Source organism: Musca autumnalis, unplaced genomic scaffold (assembly GCF_047663935.1).
Source record: "Musca autumnalis isolate F117 unplaced genomic scaffold, ASM4766393v1 scaffold_1, whole genome shotgun sequence".
Taxonomy (NCBI): domain Eukaryota; kingdom Metazoa; phylum Arthropoda; class Insecta; order Diptera; family Muscidae; genus Musca; species Musca autumnalis.
The window spans coordinates 76,587,509-76,608,069 of record NW_027411644.1 but is presented as its reverse complement, the minus strand read 5'-3'; the positions used below and the strand labels follow the sequence as shown (position 1 = coordinate 76,608,069).

At 33.7% G+C, this 20,561-nt stretch overlaps 1 protein-coding gene across 13 annotated transcripts in view; it reads left to right on the top strand.

The window, feature by feature from the left end:
- Dys (Dystrophin) overlaps window positions 1-20,561 on the top strand; it is a 917,866-nt gene that overhangs the window by 825,338 nt on the left and 71,967 nt on the right. For 11 of the 13 annotated variants that reach the window (XM_073982331.1, XM_073982322.1, XM_073982305.1 and 8 more), the window contains one exon: window positions 13,703-13,783. The exons of the other annotated variants lie outside the window; for them this stretch is intronic. In XM_073982331.1, the coding sequence (XP_073838432.1) occupies window positions 13,703-13,783 (81 nt within the window). The remainder of the gene's footprint in view (window positions 1-13,702; window positions 13,784-20,561) is intronic. 13 annotated transcript variants of the gene reach the window in all.

Sequence of the window (20,561 nt, the reverse complement as noted above, 5' to 3'; positions counted from 1 at the left end):
TCTTTAAAATATCCCCGATTATTGGTCGGTTAACCCCTTGAAAATATTCTTCAAAAAATTTACGAATAGTGGTCGGTTAGCCACATAAAAATATCCACTATTACTGTTCTTATACCCTCTTGAAAATATTCTTAAAAAAGCTGCGAATATTGGTCTGTTTTATCTTTCCAGCGTAATTTTGGTGGTTCTCATTAGCATGAAATTCGATTAAATGCAATTCAAAATTTAAGACAACTTTATAACAACTTCATCCATTCTCAATTCACGATCGAGACAATGTAGTCGAGGCACTTTGTTATACTTTGTCTCTGTAGTTTTAATTGACAGAATTCAAACAATTCCTTAAAGCTATTTGTGTAGATGGCGCCATCTCCTCACCAAGGCCAGAGTTATTCAGTAGGGTGGGGCGATTTGAACACCACCACGGGCGCTTGGTTTTTCTGATTATTGGGATTGTATTGAGCAAAAAAGTCCACTAGACCATATGTCTACGGTGAAAATCGAGCCCCCGAATTTGGACTTGAAGTTTCTTTTCAAGGTTTTTTGGATATTTTGGCATATATGTAACAGCCAAACCACTGAGATTTTCGATCCAACACAAAGACAAAAATTGTAGCCAAGACAGTAATTAAGAACTCTCTAGTACATCGCAAAAGCATTGGAACGCTCCTTCAGGCAGTTATTGTCCCGAGAAAGTGCACATTTTTCGGAAAATATCGATAAATTACACTATGCTACAAAATTTGACTCAAAGTCAGTTGGTGGAAATTTCCTTTTGGAGATGAAAGCCCTTGGTGAGTGTACTAAGAACGCAAAAGGAAATGTTCAGGATAGGTCAAAATCCTGAGATATGGTTTGACCAAAATATCCATAAAAAAAATTTCAAGTCGACATTCGGGGGCTCGATTTTCACCGTAGACATATGGTCTAGTGGACTTTTTTGCTCAGTACAATCCCAAGAATCAGAAACTCCAGGCGCCCACTATCACTTTTTTTCCTTCCATACAAATCGCCCCGGCCTATTATTCAGTCCGAATATTTTATGTACATATAGTACTCATCTCAATAAATATAATGACATTGAAAATCCCCACAAAATTGTTTGTTTTAAGTTCAATATCTTCAAAATAAAATTTGGTAGAGGGTTGCGTATGACTAATTTTAAATACTTGGTTACTGTAGAAAAATTCAAATATCTTCGGAACCATAGCATCCAACAAGAAAAGAAAAAATGAAAAATAAACTTGAGATATACAGTTTTATTTGTTTTAGTCAAAATTTCTTTAGGAAGTTAAAGGAAATGTACATTTAAAGGTTTAACTATAAAAATAATATTTAAGCTATTTTTTACTTAATTGTTTAAGTGGTAATCTGTATGTCATTCACTACAAACATTTTATGTTCGTATAGTACTCACCCCGCCTAATCTAATGCCATTTAAACAAGTAAGAAAGTATCAGTCGGCTTTGTCGACAGAGATATACCCTCAGCCTGTGCAAATTGAAACACTTTTTTCACAAAAAACTTATGTATCAAAATTTCAAAATTTTGGTCGTATGAAACGACAAAAATGTTGATTAGGATTAAATTAAATTTAAATTTTGCGGAAAAGGTACTTAAAGGAATGGACCGACATAGACCATGGGGGTGCCATAGGGGGTTTTTAAACCCTTCGGGCTGTTTTCTCAAGAAGTATGGACTTGCCCCTGAAACAACTTTTACCATCGTAATTGAGGCAGCGAATGTAAGTTGCTTCAACAAAAATCAAAGTGATTCAATAGCAGGTCTTAAAGTCAACTTATCCAAAATTTTGTGTTGGAGATACCGGATGGAGTGAACAAATATAGTCCATATTCGAACCTGATCTATATCTGGTAGATATTATGAGAATGTGTAAAGTATGGACCAAATCGGTCGCTCCCATCAAGAGTTAACGTACGCACAAATTTTCCGAACATTTTCCAACTTTTGTGGGGGAGGTACCGGAAGGAGTGGACCGATTGAGTCCATTTTGGAACCTCATCTAAGTTTAGTAGAAATTTCACGATGTGCAAAGTATGGGTCAAATCGATTACTTCCATCAAGAGTTATCGTGCGCACAATTTTTCCTAACATTTTTGAACTTTTGTGGGGTAGGTACCAGAAGGAGTGGACCGATATGGCTTATCTACGAACTTAAACTACGTTTGGAAACAATATTACGAAGGCCAAATTTTGGCCGGAATCGACATATCCGTTCGAGAATTATCTTGCGCTTCCACCCATAAACATGCTGTCATAGGGTTTGTTTTTCAACTTTCAGGCTATTTTCTCAGGAAGTATGGACTTGCCCCTGAGGAAACTTGTACCTTCGTATAGGGGACAGTGAATACAAGATGTTACAACAAAAACCAAGGCGATTCGAGAGCAGGTCCTAAACTGAACTTTTCCGAAATTTTGTGTGGGAGGTACTCGAAGGAGTTTACCGATTGAGTCCATATTAGAACCTCATCTAAGTCTGGTAGAAATTTCATAATGTGCAAAGTATGGACCAAATCGGTTACTCCCTTCAAGAGTTAACGTACGCACAAATTTTCCGAACACTTTCCAACTTTTGTGGGGGAGGTACCGGAAGGAGTGGACCGATATACTCCATCTTTGAACTTGAACTAAGTTTGGACAAAATATTACGAAAGCCAAATTTTGGACCGTATCGGCAGATCCGTTCGAGAGTTATCTTGCGCTCTAACCACTACACACGGTGTCATAGGGTTTTTTGTACCTTCCAGGCTATTTTCTCAGGAAGTATGGACTTGCCCCTAATGAAACTTACAGCGTCGTATAGAGGACAGCGAATACAACTTTCGCAAGCAAAAATCAAAACGATTCGAGACCAGGTCCTAAACTAAACTTTTCCGAAATTTTGTATGGGGGGTACCCGAAGGAGTGGACCGATTGAGTCCATATTAGAACCTCATCTAAGTTTGGTGGAAATAACACGATTTGCAAAGTATGGACCAAATCGGTTATTCCCTTCAAGAGTTATCGTGCGCACAAGTTTTGCGACAATTTTTGAACATTTGTGGGGGAAGTACCTGAAGGAGTGGACCTATATGGCCCATCTTCGAACTTAAATCAAATCTGGACAAAATATTTCGATACCCAAAATTTGAACCGAATCGATTGATCCGTTCGAGAGTTATCGTGCGCACCAGCCAGCCAGACAGACAGACGGACAGACAGACAGACAGACGGACGGACATTGCTAGATCTACTCAAAATTGTCTGAAACGGATATCGTACAAACATACTTGGGGTCTAAAACCATTATTTCGATGAGGCACATTTTTGGTCGTATCAAAGTGTAAATACCCTCTTTAGCCTAAAGGCTGAGGGTATAAAAACCAAGGCGATTCGAGAGCATTTCCTAAACTGAACTTTTCCGAAATTTTGTGTGGGAGGTACCCGAAGGAGTGGATCGATTGAGTCCATATTGGAACCTCATCTAAGACTGGTAGAAATTCTACGATGTGCAAAGTATGGATCAAATCGGTTACTTCCTTCAAGAGTAATCGTGCGCACAAATTTTCCGAACATTTTCGAACTTTTGTGGGGGAGGTACCGGAAGGAGTGGACCGATATAATCCATCTTTGAACTTGAACTAAGTTTGGACAATATATTACGAAAGCCAAATTTTGGACCGAATCGGAAGATCCGTTCGAGAGTTATCTTGCGCTCCAACCACTACACACGGTGTCATAGGGTTTTTTGTAACTTTCAGGCTATTTTCTCAAGAAGTATGGACTTGCCCCTAATGAAACTTACAGCGTCGTATAGAGGACAGCGAATACAACTTGCGTAAACAAAAAACAAAGCGATTCGGGACCAGGTCCTAAACTGAACTTATCCCAAATTTTGTGTGGGAGGTACCCGAAGGAGTGGACCGATTGAGTCCGTATTGGAACCTCATCTAAGTTTGGTAGAAATTACACGATGTGCAAAGTATGGACCAAATCGGTTATTCCCTACAAGAGTTATCGCGCACACAAGTTTTGCGGAAATTTTTGAACATTTGTGGGGAAGGTACCTGAAGGAGTGGACCTATATGGCCCATCTTCGAACTTAAATCGAATCTGGACAAAATATTTCGATACCCAAAATTTGAACCGAATCGATTGATCCGTTCGAGAGTTATCGTGCGCACCAGCCAGCCAGACAGACAGACGGACAGACAGACAGACAGACAGACAGACGGACGGACATTGCTAGATCTACTCAAAATTGTCTAAAACGGATATCGTACAAACATACTTGGGGTCTAAAACCATTATTTCGATGAGGCACATTTTTGGTCGTATCAAAGTGTAAATACCCTCTTTAGCCTAAAGGCTGAGGGTATAAAAACCCGACAACATTATTTGTTTTAAGTGACATATTTTCAAAATAAAATTTGGTAGAGGGTTGCGTATGACTAATTTTAATTATTGAGTTATTTTGGAAAAATTCAAATATTTTCGGAACCATAACAGCCAACAAGAAAAGGATAATTGAAAATCAAAGCTAAGACATGTAGTTTTATTTGTTTTGTTCAAGGTTTTTTTATAAGTTACAAAGAAATATAAATTTAAAGGCCTGACTTTAATACAAATATTGAAGGGATTTTTGCTTACTTTTTAAGTGGCCACCTGTATGCCATTCACTACAAATATTTTATGTTCGTATAGTACTCACCCCGCCTAATCTAATGTCATTGAAAAATCCGTTAAAATTATTTGTTTTAAGTGACATATCTTCAAAATAAAATTTGGTAGAGGGTTGCGTATGACTAATTTTAATGATTGAGTTATTTTGGAAAAATTCAAATATCTTCGGAACCATAACAGCCAACAAGAGAAAGATAATTGAAAATCAAAGCTAAGACATGTAGCTTTATTTGTTTTGTTCAAAGTTTTTTATAAGTTACAAAGAAATATAAATTTAAAGGCCTGACTTTAATACAAATTTTTAAGGGATTTTTGCTTACTTTTTGAGTGGCCACCTGTATGCCATAAGCGTTTCCCAGGATAGACTTTGTATAGTGTTTTATATTACAGTCGAACTTCTCTATAACGTTGCACTTAGGGACCAGAAAATTACTACGTTATAGAGAAAACTCGATATAGAGAGATTATTTTTTGTGAGAATTTCCACTTGTGCCTTAAAGAAGTGTTCCTTATAGGGAACTTCGTAATAGAGATTTCGACTGTATTTAAAAAAAAATAAAATATTGTTAACACTACAAGGAATTTTTTCTTTAAAAAAATTTGAAGAATTTTAAATATGTCTAAAAACCATTAATATATAGCGACATCTGTATGCCAAGGCCAGAACTATTGGACCAACCATTTTTATACATATAGTACTCATATCAGAAAACATAATGACATTTAATATTCGAAAAAAATCTTCTTTTTTAAGTCAGAATTCTTAAATATGAAATTTGGTTTTGGGTTGCGTATAATTCATTTTAATTCATGGGTTATTTTGGAAAAACATAAATATCTTCGGAACCACATGTGCTATCTAAGAAAACAAAATTGGAAAATAAACCTCAGACACGTAGCTTCAATCTAATTATTTGTCCATGTTTTTGTGTATTAAATTTTACGTATTAAATTGAAATAAATTAAAGATTTCCAATCCTTCGTGGCTCAAAAATCAAAAATGTTTGTCTTTGTATAGTCTTTTATATTATTTTTTATAAAATAAAATACTTCAAATATTAAAATAAAATTCTTCTTAAAAAATTCACTTTGTTCTTACTCCCTCACATATAAATTCTAAGAGATTATAAATAAAATATTTGGTCTTAATGCAAAACTATGTATAGACTTTCAAACAACGAACATGTGACTTGGTGCAGTCTTTTATAATATTTTTTATAAAACTCTGTTAAATATTAAATCAAAAAAATCACGTTTCAATTTTACTTCCTCACATTTAATTGCACTGCAATTTTTCACTACTTCCCCAGCATCAAAAGTGAATAAAAATTAAGTACAAATATGACCCCTTACCCGTAAGTAATAGAACGATACGATGTGATTACCCTGCATTAAATTGTGTGTGTGTGTGTGCATAGCTGAGGGTTTTTTATTTAACCATACAAATTATTTGCTACAGTTTTTATGTGCCAAAGGCTATAAAAAGCAAATAATAAAATCCACTATACCATATCCGAGAGTTTTCTTCTCTCGCTGGCTGCCTGACTGCAGCAACATTTTAATGTGATGGAAGGAAAAAAACGTTTGACCTGAATTTGTTTCTTCAGCAAATGCGGGCAGAAAAAAAGTAAAAGTGCACCCAATTAACAAACACCTTTTGGCACTACTCACAGAGTCAGTCAGCCAGTCAGTCATCCAGCCAGCCAGTTACCCACCTAACTAGTCAGACATTCTGTGATTTCTGTACACACAGTTTTCTTTCCTTCCTCTACCGCTCTCATTCGCCTAGAACAACTAAACTGCTCTAAATACACTACAATCGTATTAATAAAATGTAAACGCCGCCACCATTTTTACTAAAAATACCAACAACAAAAACCAGCCCAGAATATTGCGGTTATATTCGTTTCTTCTTCCGGTTATAAAGTAGGCACTTAATAAGTCATTAAAATAATTAAAAGGCAAAATATTATGCTACTTACAATGAGTGGTGGGCGGGATGTCGGTGGCAGGGTGATAAGGTCTTCAATGCGAAAAGAGAAACAAATTAAAAAGAAGGAAAATGTAATTAAAAATGAAAAAGGACTTTAAATATTACAAAATTCACATGTGCGTATAATTAACGTCAGTAGTCATACGCAGACTATTCAAAAAAATTATATTATAAGGGGATCTTGATAACTTCTTACTTGAAAAAGGGTCTTATATATCACAAATACCACATGTGCGTATAATTAACGTCAGTAGTCATACGCAGACTATTTCAAATATATTTTTTCTTAAATTGTAAAGGGATCTTGATAACTTCTTATTTATTTTTTCACATTCGCTATCAATAAACATTTTTCCCATGGAAACAATTCATTCCAAGCCTTCGTAAAATCTCCCTCTCTCATTCAATTCTCCTCCTAACACAAAGTAAACACTCAACCCTTTAATTGTCGTTGCCTTTTCTTTGGAATTCTAAAACGGGTGTTGGAAACTCTTAAATAATTCATTACTTCACATCCTCGACATGATGAACTTTAGAATGCTGTGATTTGCCAGCATCCAGCAGATGATGTTAAGTTGAAAAAGAAAATACCAAAAGGCTAATTTGGCTCAATGCCAAAGAACATTGTTTGAGCTTCAACAATGCATACGTCGAGAAGGGTTAATAAGTGACTGCTTGCTAGGTATTTAAGCAGAGCAAAAAAAACGAACTAAGTTTTTCGATGACACTTTTAGAACATATGGTTCGGGTACATATTATGACAATAAATATGTCAACCATTAAATAAGTGGGTAAACATAATAAACCATAGAAATGACAAAAGGCAATTGAGAAGAAAGTGGGCGGGCCACTTGAGAGTTACATTTAAGCAGAGTTTAAGAAATTTAATTTATCAACTCTTAGCGAATTTAAGCACTCATCGCGGCTAATATAATGGAATTAAGAAAAACTCAAAAATATTTCAGTGAAAAGGGTATTTTTTAAATATGAAATTTGGGATTTGGTTGCGTATGATTTATTTTAATTATTGGGTTATTTTAGAAAAATTCGAATATCTTTGGAACCTAAAAAGCTATCAAGGAAAGGAAAATTGGAAATAAAAGCTTAGACATGCAGCATTACTAATTGCTTGGCAACGATTTTAGGCGTTATTATGAAATAAACCTTTATAGCCCTGAATTTTAAAAAAATTATAGAAGTGATTTTTCATTACTTCTTTAATTTCAAAGGATCAGCTCTTGATAATGTTAATGTAAATTTAGTACTCATCGCGGCTGAGAAAAACTCAAAAATATGTCACTGAACTTGGTATTTCTTCTATACTAAATTTGGGATGAGGCTGCGTATGATTTATTTTAATTATTGGGTTACTTTAGAAAAACAAAATATCTACGGAAGCAATACAACAATAAGAAATTAAAAAATTGGAAATTAGAGCTAAGACATGTAGCTTTATAAATAGCTGGGCAACGATTTCATGAGTTACAAAGAAATATACTTAAATAGGCTTTAATTAAAATAAATAAAAAATAAATTGAAGAGATTTTTTACTAATTTTTTTTTTTTTTTGTTTTTTTTTTTTTTTTTTGAAATATCAACTCGTAATGAATTTAATGTCAATTTATTACTCAGTTCGGATAATACGGCGACAATAAGAAAAACTCAAAAAATATGTCAGTGAGCAAAGTATTTCTTCGGTATGAAATTTGGGCTTCGGTTGCGTATGATTTATTTTAATTATTGGCTTACTTTATAAAAAATCAAATATATTCGGAACCATAACAGCCAACAAGAAAAATCAAATTGGAAATTAAAGATTAGATATGTAGCTTTGTAAATTGCTGGCCAACGATTTTATGAGTTGCTATGAAATACACCTTCACAGGCTTTAATTTAAAACAAAAATAAATTGATTTTTTGACTACCTCTTTATTTTTAAAGTAGCAGATTTAAATGAAGTTAATGTAATACAAAAAATAATAATGCATTTAACTTCACTTTATTGCAAGTATTCTAAGCTTATGTATTCTAGCAACAAGAAAGCTAACAAGCAAATACAATACAAATGACCACATACGATGTTATTTAGCTTCAAAAAAAAATAATACACGATTTATGCTTTTTTGTGGTATATACAAATTTTAACATTTTTGGGCAAATAATTTTATAAAAGGTTGTGGCCTTAGCTTTAAACTGCGTATTGGATCGTAATTCTAGCCGACGTACTTTTGTAAATTTAGATTATTTTCCATTACGTACCACAGTGCGTATGACTATTACTAATTATGTTCGATTTTAGAAATTTTGGCAATATTTCGGAAATTATGTCACCTAGAGTTATGATAAAAACGGAATTTTAAAGGTAAGACTCTAAGCAATTATAAAATCTACGCTATAGAAATCTTTAAATTTCCATACAAAGCACTTTTAAACATTTAAAATGTAAATCTTATGGTCTAAGAATTTCTAATAATGCTTACTTCAAAGAAATTAACAATGGAAGAAAATTTTAACATTTTTCGACTAGGAGTTTTATTAAAGCATAGAAACTTAGCATTAAAATGCGTATTGGATCGATATTCTAGTTGACGTACTTTTGGAAATATGGATTATTTTCCCTTACGTACCATTTTGCGTATGACTCTTATTAATTATCGTACATTTTAGAAATTTGGCAATATTTCGCAAATTATGTCACCTTAGACTCTGCGCTTTCGTAAAAGGATATAACATCTATCAACGAAGCTCTTTTATGCACTCAAATTGTAATTGTTTGGAGTCTTAGATTTTATTTTAATTTTTCCTCAAGGAAAAATTGACAATTAAAAATATAAGAAAATTATAACATTTATTTAACAGGAGTGATATGAAAGCATAGAGTCTTAGCTTTAAAAAGCGTATCGGATCGTAATTCTTACTGGCGCACTTGTGGAGATATGGATTATTTTCCATTACGTACCATAGTGCGTATGAATATTATTAATTATGATAGGTTTTTAAAAATTTGGCAATATCTCTCAAAGTATGTAACCTAGAGTTGATAACAAAAATTAATTTTAAAGCCCAGACCCTACGCTTTTATAAAATCAAGGCTATAAAAATCTTTAAATTTCTATAATATAACATATGAAGCACTAATTTGCATTTAAAAGGGTTTCTTTCAACTATTTTCAATCAAATTAACAATTTTGTCATTTAATTGATTGAAAAATTTAAAATCACAGCATAAGAAAACGCTTAAATCTTGAATAGTTAAAAGAAAGATTTTTACATTATTAATAATCTGTTTCTTTACCGCCACAATTACCCTCATTATTTTTAATAAGCATGAAAGCACAAGAAAACTAAAGTATAAATCAAAGGAAAACATAAGCCAAGTCAGCATGTTTTTAAATTAAATGAAATTTCTGCGAAAAAATGTCCGTAGTTAAACTTTAAAAAGTTATTAAGAGCGAAGAAAAAGAAAATTTATTTTTCCGCCATCAATTTGCAATGATTTTTTCTTCTTCTTTTTGTTGCATTAAGCATTTGGTCCTTCATAAGCCATGGAAGCATAATAACCATTGTATGGCTACCAGAAAACTACATTCTTGCTCTATGACCATCATTAAATTGTAGCATCATTATCATTACCATACACACACACACACAACATTATCAGCATCAACATTGCCATCATTATCATTGATGTTTTGGTTTGTTTCAGCATCATTGTGTTAAGCAAACCATTGAACCGCCAGTACCCGCACCAGCACTAGTGAAATGACGTTCTGCCAACAATCATTATAGTAATGAATTCATCCCTAAGCATCTGAAACATCAACAGTTTTATCGTTGTTATCTGTGCGAAAACAGAGAAAAAAACGAAAAGGAAACATTGCGTTTGCTTTTGAAGTGAATCCTTAACTTTTCACTCTGCTTGGCAAAAATGGAAATAAACGATCAAATCTTGTTTTCTTGCATAGTTTGCTTATTTTCTGATCTGTTTGTTGGAGATGAAGAATTTACGTTTTTCGCTTTCTGTTACAATTTTGGTTTTTCTTTTTATTGCACTAGTCCTCCATTTACTGTTGCACTTTGAAGTGCAGTGGAAAATAGTTGTTATATAACGCCTTAACACTCTTCGCTGGTCTTTAAGGTTGTTGGTGCATTTTGGAGTCTTTTTGTGGGACTTAGAAGTATTTATGTAAGGGGAATTTAAAAAATCTAATTGGGTATGAAATTTGAGATTTCTTTGGGAATATAAGAGGATTCTGTAAGGAATACTTTGTTCTATAGACTGAAATAAATAAATTGAATTTATTGATAGTTCTGAATTTGTCGATATAAAGGCGTAATATTTTTTAATAAAAATTTCAAGATTTTTATTTTATAAAAGCGTCGAGTCTAAACTTTTAAATTAATTTTTGATCATAACTCTAGGTGCTATACTTTGCAATATATTGCAATAGACCATAATTAATAATAATCATACGCAATATGGTACGGAATGGTAAATAATCCATATCTCCAAAAATACGTCAGTTAGAGTTACGATCCAATACGCATTTTAAAGCTATGACCCTATGCTTTCACAAAACTCATTGTCCAAACATGTTAACATTTTTTACACTCTTAATTTAATTGACATGAACAATTAAAACAAAACCTAAGACTGTAAAAATGTACAATCTGAATACTTAAAAGTGCTGATATGGTAAATGATAGAAATTTAAAGTTTTTTCATAGTCTCAATTTTATAAAAGCCTGGAGTCTAGCCATTAAAATGCATTTTTGATCGTAACTCTAGGTGTCATAGTTTCCGAAATATTGCCGAATTTCTAAAAACGACCATAATTAATAATAGTCATACGCAATATGGTACAGAATGACAAATAATCCAAATCTCCAATACTACGTCAGCTAGAATTAAGGTCCGATATGCATTTTAAAGCTAAGATCCCATGCTTTCATAAAACACCTAGTCGAAAATTGTTGAAATTTTCTTACATTGTTAATTTCCTTGAGAGAAAAATTAAATTAAAATCTTAGACTGTAAACATTTACATTTTTAATGCTCAAAAAGGCTTTATATGTCATTCTATAGAAATTTAAAGATTTTCATAGCCTCGATTTTATAAAATCGTAGATTCTAAGCTTTATAAATTATTTTCGATCGTAGCTCTAGGTATCATACTTTGCGAAATATTGCCAAATTTCTAAAATCGACCATAATTAATACTAGTCATACGCAATATGGTACGTAAGGGAAAATAATCCATATATCCAAAAGTACGTCATCTAGAATTACGATCAAATGCGCATTTTAAAGCTAAGATCCCATGCTTTCATAAAACACCAAGTCGAAAAATGTTAAAATTTCCTTACAATGTTGATTTCTAAGAAAAAAATATTAAAAGAAAATCTTAGACCATAAGATTTAAATTTTACATGTTTAAAAGTCTATTATATGATATATTATTGAAATATAAAGATTTTCATAGATTCGATTTTATAAAAGCGTAGCTTTAAAATTCATAACTCTAGGTGACATACTTTGCGAAATATTGCCAAATTTCTAAAATCGATCATAATTAATAATAGTCATACGCAATATGGTACGTAAGGGAAAATAATCCATATCTCCAATAGTCCGTCAGCTAGAATTTCGATCCAATGCGCATTTTAAAGCTAAGACTCTATGCTTTCATAAAACTCCTATTCGAAAAATGTTAAAATTTTCTTACAGTGTTAATTTCTTTGCAGGAAACATTAAAAGAAATTTTAGACTATAAGATTTACATTTTAAATGGTTAAAAGAGCTTTGTATGGAAATTTAAAGATTTCTATAGCTTAGATTTTATAAAAGCGTTAAGTCTTAGCTTTAAAATTAATTTTTTATCACAACTCTTGGTGTCATACATTCCGAAATATTGCCAAATTTCTAAAATGTTCCATAATTAATAATAGTCATACGCAATATGGTACGGAATAAAAAATAATCCATATCTGCAAAAGTTCCTCAGCTAAAATTTCGATTCAATAAGCTTTTTAAAGCTTAGACCCTATGGTATATTTACGTTTAAAAAACTCAAGTGGATCTTCACACATTCTATGGTCCTTAAAAGACATTTTATCTTGCCGTACTCCATCTACATGTTCATTTACGCAAAAACTATGATTGACAAAACATCTTCAAATTCATATATAAATTTTGATGTTTTCCTTAAAGTTGAAACAGATCCCCTAATTTTCCTATATTCCGACTACCTTATCATTTCATGCATCTTTGCACATCTTCAAATGCCTATGTACATTTTCATGTTTTTCTTAAAGTTGAAAATTTTTCTTAAAGTTCCCAAATTTCCTATATTCCGACTACCTTATCATTTCATGCATCTTTACACCTAGGAATAAGTTCGTTAATTCCATGCTCACGTAAGACTATTTCCAAAACAAAATCATTAGTTTGTTTTAGTTCTTTTTTATAAGGCCCCATTAACCATAGTCCCACATTTATGAAATTAGCAACACATGACATACATATGGAAATCATTATAAATCGAACTTATGATTGATTTATTTTCATATTTTAAACTTTGCAATGATCCGCATAGCAACATATATTCCCATTGAGCCATTTCATAACACAAATTTAGGTATTTTATGATTTTGTCCAACTTATGATTAATTTATATTTTTATTTTATGCTTTGAAATTATCTACATAACTTCTCTGGGCCGTGGAAAGTTCTCGTTGTCCTATTGGGCTTGTTTCAGACCATTTCACAACACATTTTTTGGGTATTTATAAAGTATTCTCATTTTTTCCTCCTCGTTGGTACCTCCTGGCGTATAATTGTTATTAATACGTCACACGTTGGCGTATGATTATTTTTAAGTTCATTAACTACTCATCGCCATTGATTCCGTTGCATACGTTTGGGGACATTTTACATCATAATTTAATTTGATTTTGATTTATTTGTTCCATTTTAAAGGTTAATTTAGGTATTTTTGTTTCCTTTCAATTGTTTTCTTTTTCTAGGACTTATTTGGGGAAACTCAAGGGTCTTATCATGGCAATCATATGTGGATATGGTTGCGTATGGGTGATGTTGATAACAAGGTTAGTAGAGAAACAAAAAAAAAACAAAACAAATATTGAAATTAGGGAGGCAACAAAAAAATTTGTTAAAAATGGTATTTAATTCCAAAGTAAAATTGGAAATGGCTGCCCAAATCGCACTTATTTATTGAATTTCGGTACACAAAATGGGTAAATTAATGAAAAATGGACTTTTTGATAAATTCTCTATCAAATTTCAAATTTCCTGCGCTATATACAATGGCATCTAATAATCACATGCCATTACAAACTTTCGTTGCAACTTTTTACAAATCTCTACTTATGAAGTACTTACAAGTTACCCTTTCCAAAGCTAAAATTTGAATGATTTCCCTCATTACCATTACACAACATTGCTTGGTTTGTCATTATCACTGCATTTCTCTTCTAACCATTATATATTTTACAATAGACATTATCACATACTTCCCTATAAGATACTGAGCATCAAATGTTACCTTGTAACTATTTTTTTTTCGTATCCTCTTAGACCGAATGCTATGCATTTTAACGCCTCTAACTCTACAACCAAACAAAAGCAAAAAAAACCCTCAGTCTTTTATTTCAAATGTATCATATGGCAGCATTACCAGTTAAATCAGTTTAGTATGTGTTTTTAGAACACAATTTTGTTACAAATGGAAGGAAAAAACTGAACGTTGCAAACACCCACCCACTTCAGTAAATTCAGCGCAACAAAAAAATCATGCCATGCAATGTAGTTGCAGTTTAGAGCTGATACACAAATTACATTTCCTACTATGATCTATATTCGCTGAACAACAAACGTGCAAAAAAAAAAAACAACTAACATACAACACCGTTAACCATTCAAGCCATATCAAATTTACAACAAAAACATTTTGTTTGTAATGTGAGTAACTCAAAACTCTTCAACAGAACCATGGTGATAATACTCAGCGAAGTATATTTCAACAAAAAAAAACTTCCACGCCCGAAAACGCCTCTAGTTCTAGGGTGGTGTAGAAACAACATAGATGTATATGCATCTGTTCTTCTCCTCTTTCCGGGCTAACGCACTCAATAGAACAGCAATATGAGAAGACGAAGAAGGAGGACATTTACCATGGCAGGAAATTAAATTGAAAAACTTAACTATATTTGGCGGTAAATATCATCAAGGGTGTTCTACAAAATATCCTTAGAATATGTTTCCATGCACGCATATACATATGTATATAACATACATACATATGTCTATAAGGAAAAATTCAGTTTCTAGAGTAAAATATAATATATTCTACAAGATCCATTTACATGATGCACACACTTCACTTTCATTTCACTTTATTACAAATATTCTGAGCATATGTATTGTAGCCGCAAGAAAACTAGCAAGCAAGCAAATTGAATACAATAGAAAATGGAAAAAGTTCGAGTTAAGCTTTGTAAATACAGATTGCAATGGCACAAATAATCATATATGTAGCTATTTTACTGTACAAAAAAGTAGTATATAATTTAAGTGGTGTATAGAGAATTAAGAAAATTTTAAAATTATAATAATATTTATTTTATGAAAGCTTAAGGTCTTAGGTTTGAAATGCATGTCATATTGCAATTCTAGCTGACTTCGTTTTGGAGATATGGTATATTTTCTATTTCGTACCATATTGCGTATGATTATTATTAATTATGAACGATTTTAACAAATTTGACAATATCTTGCAAAGTATGTCACCTAGGTTTATGATCTAAAATGAATTTTAAAGCTGAGACTTAAGGCTTTTAGAAAATCATAGCTATACGAATTTTTAAATATCTGTAACATAGCACGAAAAAACGAAAGAAAAGAAAAACAAACCCCTCTAAAGTTGACGAACCCCGCAAACGTTTTAAGGACCATGATCTGCGAATCTGCACCTGGAATGTTCGCACTCTTTATAGAGAAGGTGCAGTCTTCGCATTGGCAGACGTACTTGAAAAGTACAAGGCCGATATTACTGCCATACAGGAAATACGATGGATTGGGAAAGGCGTCACAACAACACCTAAAGGTGACGCACTGTATTATAGCTGCCATGCCGTAAAGCATGAGTTTGGTTGCGGATTCGTAGTTAGTCGGAGACTAAAACATCTGGTATCCAGCTTCACCCCAGTGAATGAAAGACTTGCTGCAATTCGAATAAAAGCTAAATTCTTCAACATCAGCTTTATTTGCGCTCATGCTCCCACTGAAGAAAAGGACGAACAGACCAAAGATATATTTTACGAGCGCTTAGAAGAAACATATGACCGTTGCCCTGCCCATGACATTAAAATCATTCTAGGCGATTTTAATGCCAAAATTGGAAAGGAGAATATCTTTGGCCCAACAGTCGGGAAATTCAGTCTCCACAGTGAAACATCTGACAATGGTATGAGGCTGATAGACTTTGCAGCTGCAAAAAACATGGTAGTTAGCAGTACCAGATTTAATCATCTCGATATTCATAAGGGCACGTGGCTGTCTCCAGATCAAAGAACAAGTAATCAAATTGATCATGTTGTAATAGATGGAAGACATTCATCCAGCGTGTTGGATGTACGATCGTTCCGAGGCGCAAACATTGATTCGGACCACTACCTTGTTGCAGCAAAGGTACGTACCCGTCTAAACGTTGCAAATAAAGCACGAACAGACACAACGCGGAAGTTGGACATCGATAGGCTGCAAACACAACAGATAGCCACAGCATATTCCACTCAACTAGCCCAATTGCTTAACGCGAGCACTCCTTGTCCCGATAACATAACAACACAATGGCAACATATTGCCCACTCCATGCAAACAGCCGCAAAATCTATACTTGGATTCCAGAGACCTCCACAAAGGAATTCATGGTATGACCAGGAGTGTCGTGCTGCTACCGAAGAGAAAAATGCGGCATATAGAGCTACTTTACAATCAGTAGCAACGCGTAGCGCACGAGAGAGATATCGGGAGAAAAGGAGAGAAGAGAAACGTCTTTTCCGCAAGAAAAAGAGAGAAATGGAAAAGCGGGAGTGTGAAAAAATCGAGATGTACAGGAGCCAGAATGAAGTCCGAAAATTCTACCAAAGAGTGAAACATCAAACAGATGGCTTTGGTACTGGCACATCCTCCTGTAGAGACCAGCAAGGTAATCTGGTAACAGATAAAGATAGCGTGCTCAGGATATGGAAGGAACATTTCTCCAATCTGCTGGTATCCAATAGTAGCGAAGACGATGATACCACAGATCCAATCGCAGAAGATGGTATAGAATGTATACCGCCCGGCCAAGATGAGGTAAAAACAGCAATCAACCGGCTGAAGAATAATAAAGCAGCAGGAGCCGATGGCTTACCAGCCGAGCTGTTTAAAACCGGTGGCGGCGCGCTGATAAGGTGTATGCATCAGCTAGTTAGCACCATCTGGCAGGAAGAACGCGTACCCGACGATTGGAACCTGAGCATCCTATGTCCCGTCCACAAGAAAGGAGATAAGACTGTATGCTCCAACTATAGGGGCATAAGTCTTCTCCCTATTGCCTATAAGATAGTGTCAGGTATATTGTGCGAACGACTAAAGCCAATGGTCAACGAAATAATTGGACCATACCAATGTGGCTTTAGACCTGGCAAGTCCACCATTGACCAGATATTTACCCTGAGACAAATCCTAGAGAAGACCCAAGAGATGCAGATCGACACATTTCACCTTTTTGTCGATTATAAAGCAGCATTCGACAGTCCCCTCCGATCAAAGGTATACCACGCAATGTCTGAATTTGGTATCCCCGCAAAGCTCATCCGGCTTTGTAAGATGACTTTAACTGATACTAGGTCCTCAGTTAAAATTGGAAAGAACCTCTCCGAAGAATTTTGTACCAAAAGAGGTTTCAGACAAGGAGACAGCCTTTCGTGTGACCTATTCAACATTTTGCTGGAAAAGGTAATACGAGATGCAAATGTCAAAAGAAATGGCACAATTTACACCAATAGCCACATGTTACTTGCCTATGCTGATGACATAGACATCATGGGACGATCAGTAAAGGAAGTAACTGAGACCTTTAGGAAGGTCGAAGCAGAATCTGCGAAAGTGGGTCTGGCGGTAAACGGCGAAAAGACCAAATTGATGGTGTCGACGCGCAAAGCGTCCATAGAGATCGGACCAACTGTGGAAGTTGGTACCTACAATTTTGAGGTAGTTAAAGACTTCGTGTACCTCGGCACTGCCATAAACACAACAAACAACATCAGTTGTAAAATAAGAAGAAGAATTGTATTGGCCAACAGATGCTACTATGGTCTTAGTAAGCGATTTAAAAACAAAGCCACATTTCGTCAAACAAAAATAACACTATACAAAACGCTGATACTACCCGTGCTAATGTATGGCTCCGAAGCATGGGTACTTGCGCAAGCAGATAAGGCAGTGCTTGGTGTGTTTGAGAGGAAAATTCTTCGAAAGATCTACGGACCGATTTGCGTTGACGATGAATATCGACGTCGGATGAACCACGAGCTATATAAGCTATACAAAGACATGCATATAGTTAAACGTATCGAGATGCAACGATTGCGTTGGCTAGGCCATATCATGAGAATGAGCGATGATGAACCCGCTAAAAAGGCGTATGAATACATGCCACATGGCGGTGCACGCAGAATCGGCAGGCCTAAGCTTCGATGGAGCATACAAGTGGATGAAGAAATGAAAAGGCGCGGTATTCCAAAAAGTCAAGCGAAAAACAGAGAGGAATGGAGATCTTTTCTTAGTTCGGTCTATGGAACAAATGTTCTGTAATGGGCCAACTAAGTAAGTAAGTAACATAGCACATAAAACTTTTAAGGACTTAAAACGATTTCCTTTTGAAATTTCCTTCAAAGAAATTAAAATGTAATAATATAAGAATATTTTAAAATTTTTGTACTATTAATTTTGTGAAACCACAACTTCTTTGCTTTAAAATCCATATTTGAACGTAATCCTAAGTTGCCTACTTTTGGAGTTGTGGCTTATTTTCCATTACATCCCATATTGCGTGTAATTATTATTAATTATGAACGCTTTTAGAAATTTGGAAATAAATCCAAAGTATGTCAGCTAGAACTATGATCCAAAATGAATTTCAAAGCTTGGACGTTAGGTTCTTAGCATTAAAACCCATATTCTATCCTTATCCTAGCTAGCGTACTTTTGGAGATGTTGATTTTGTTCCATTACGTACCATATTGCGTATAAGTGTTACTAATTATGAACGATTTTAGAAATCTGTCTATAACTCGCAAAGTATGTCAGATAAATCTTTGTTCAGAAATGAATTTTAATGCAAAGAACCTACGCTTTTATAAAATCTAGGCTTCAAGAATCCTTAAATTTGTGTTATATAACATATAAAGAACTTTTATATATCTAAATTATTTTTCTTTAATTTTTCATTTAGGGAAATTTACTTTATGCAGTGTAAGAAATTTTAAAAATTTGTGACCTACGAATTTTATAAAAACGTACGGTCTTAGCTTTAAAATACATGTCGGAACGCAATTCTGGCTAGCGTACTTTTGGAGATAGGGCATATTTTCCATTCCGTACCACATTGCGTATGATTATTATTAATTATGGGCTACTTTAGAAAATTGATAATTGCTCGCAAAGTATCTCACCTAGATTTTTAATCAAAAATGAATTTTAAAGCTTAAAGCACATGCTTTTTTTAAATTAAGGTTATCAAAATCTTTAAATTTCATAAGTGTACCACATAAAGCACTTTAAGGCATTTAAAATGATTTTCCTTTAAACCTTCCCTCAAGAAATTAACAATGTAAGAAAGTATTACAATTTTTTACTAGGAGTTTTATGAAATCACAGAATCGTTGCTCTAAATTCCTTATTTGATTGTAATTCTACCTTGCTTACTTTTGAAGATATAGCTTATTATCCATTACGTACCATATTGCGTATGATTATTATTAAATATGATCGATTTTAGAAATTTTGCAATATCTCGAAAAGTTTGTCAGCTAGAGCTATGAACCAAAATGAATTTTAAAGCTTTGAATGTACGTTTTTTTAAAATCAAGGCTACAAGAATCTTAAAATTTTAAATTATTTTCTTTTAATGTATACCTTCCAAGGAAATTAAATTAACATTAAGCATTTTTTTCAACTATACATTTTAGGAAAGCATAAGATCTTAGCCTTCAAATGCATTTTGGATCGTAGTCGTATGGCGTACTTTAGGAGATATGACTTATTTCTCATTCTGTACCATATAGCGTATGACTATTATTAATTACAGGCTACTCTAGAAAATTGGCAATAGCTCGCAAAGTACGGCAACTAGAGTTATGATCAAAAATTAGTTTTAAAGCTTACATTATACGCTTTTATAAATTCAGGGATATATAAATCTATACATTTCTCTAATATGGTAAATGAACAAGTTTTCAGCATTTAAGATATTTACAGTAACAGATTTGCTTTTAATTTTGCCTTTCAAGGAAATTGACAATTTTGTCTAATAATAAATTTTCCGAGGTAATCATGCTCTTAGTAAACTCGTGCAATTTTTAGCTAAAACTATTAGCGCCTTTTCTTCTACAATTTCTCATCTTGTCAGTAGTAAAACAAAACTACACCATCCAAAAATAAGGACGGTCAATGGCCAACCCGCCAACTACCACAACAAATAATAAAAAAAATTGCTTATTTCAATAAAATACATTCAACCTCACAATGATGACCTTCCATAAACGTATCATGCAAAACTCAAGCACAACCACTCTACTTACGACCATCATGGCTGAA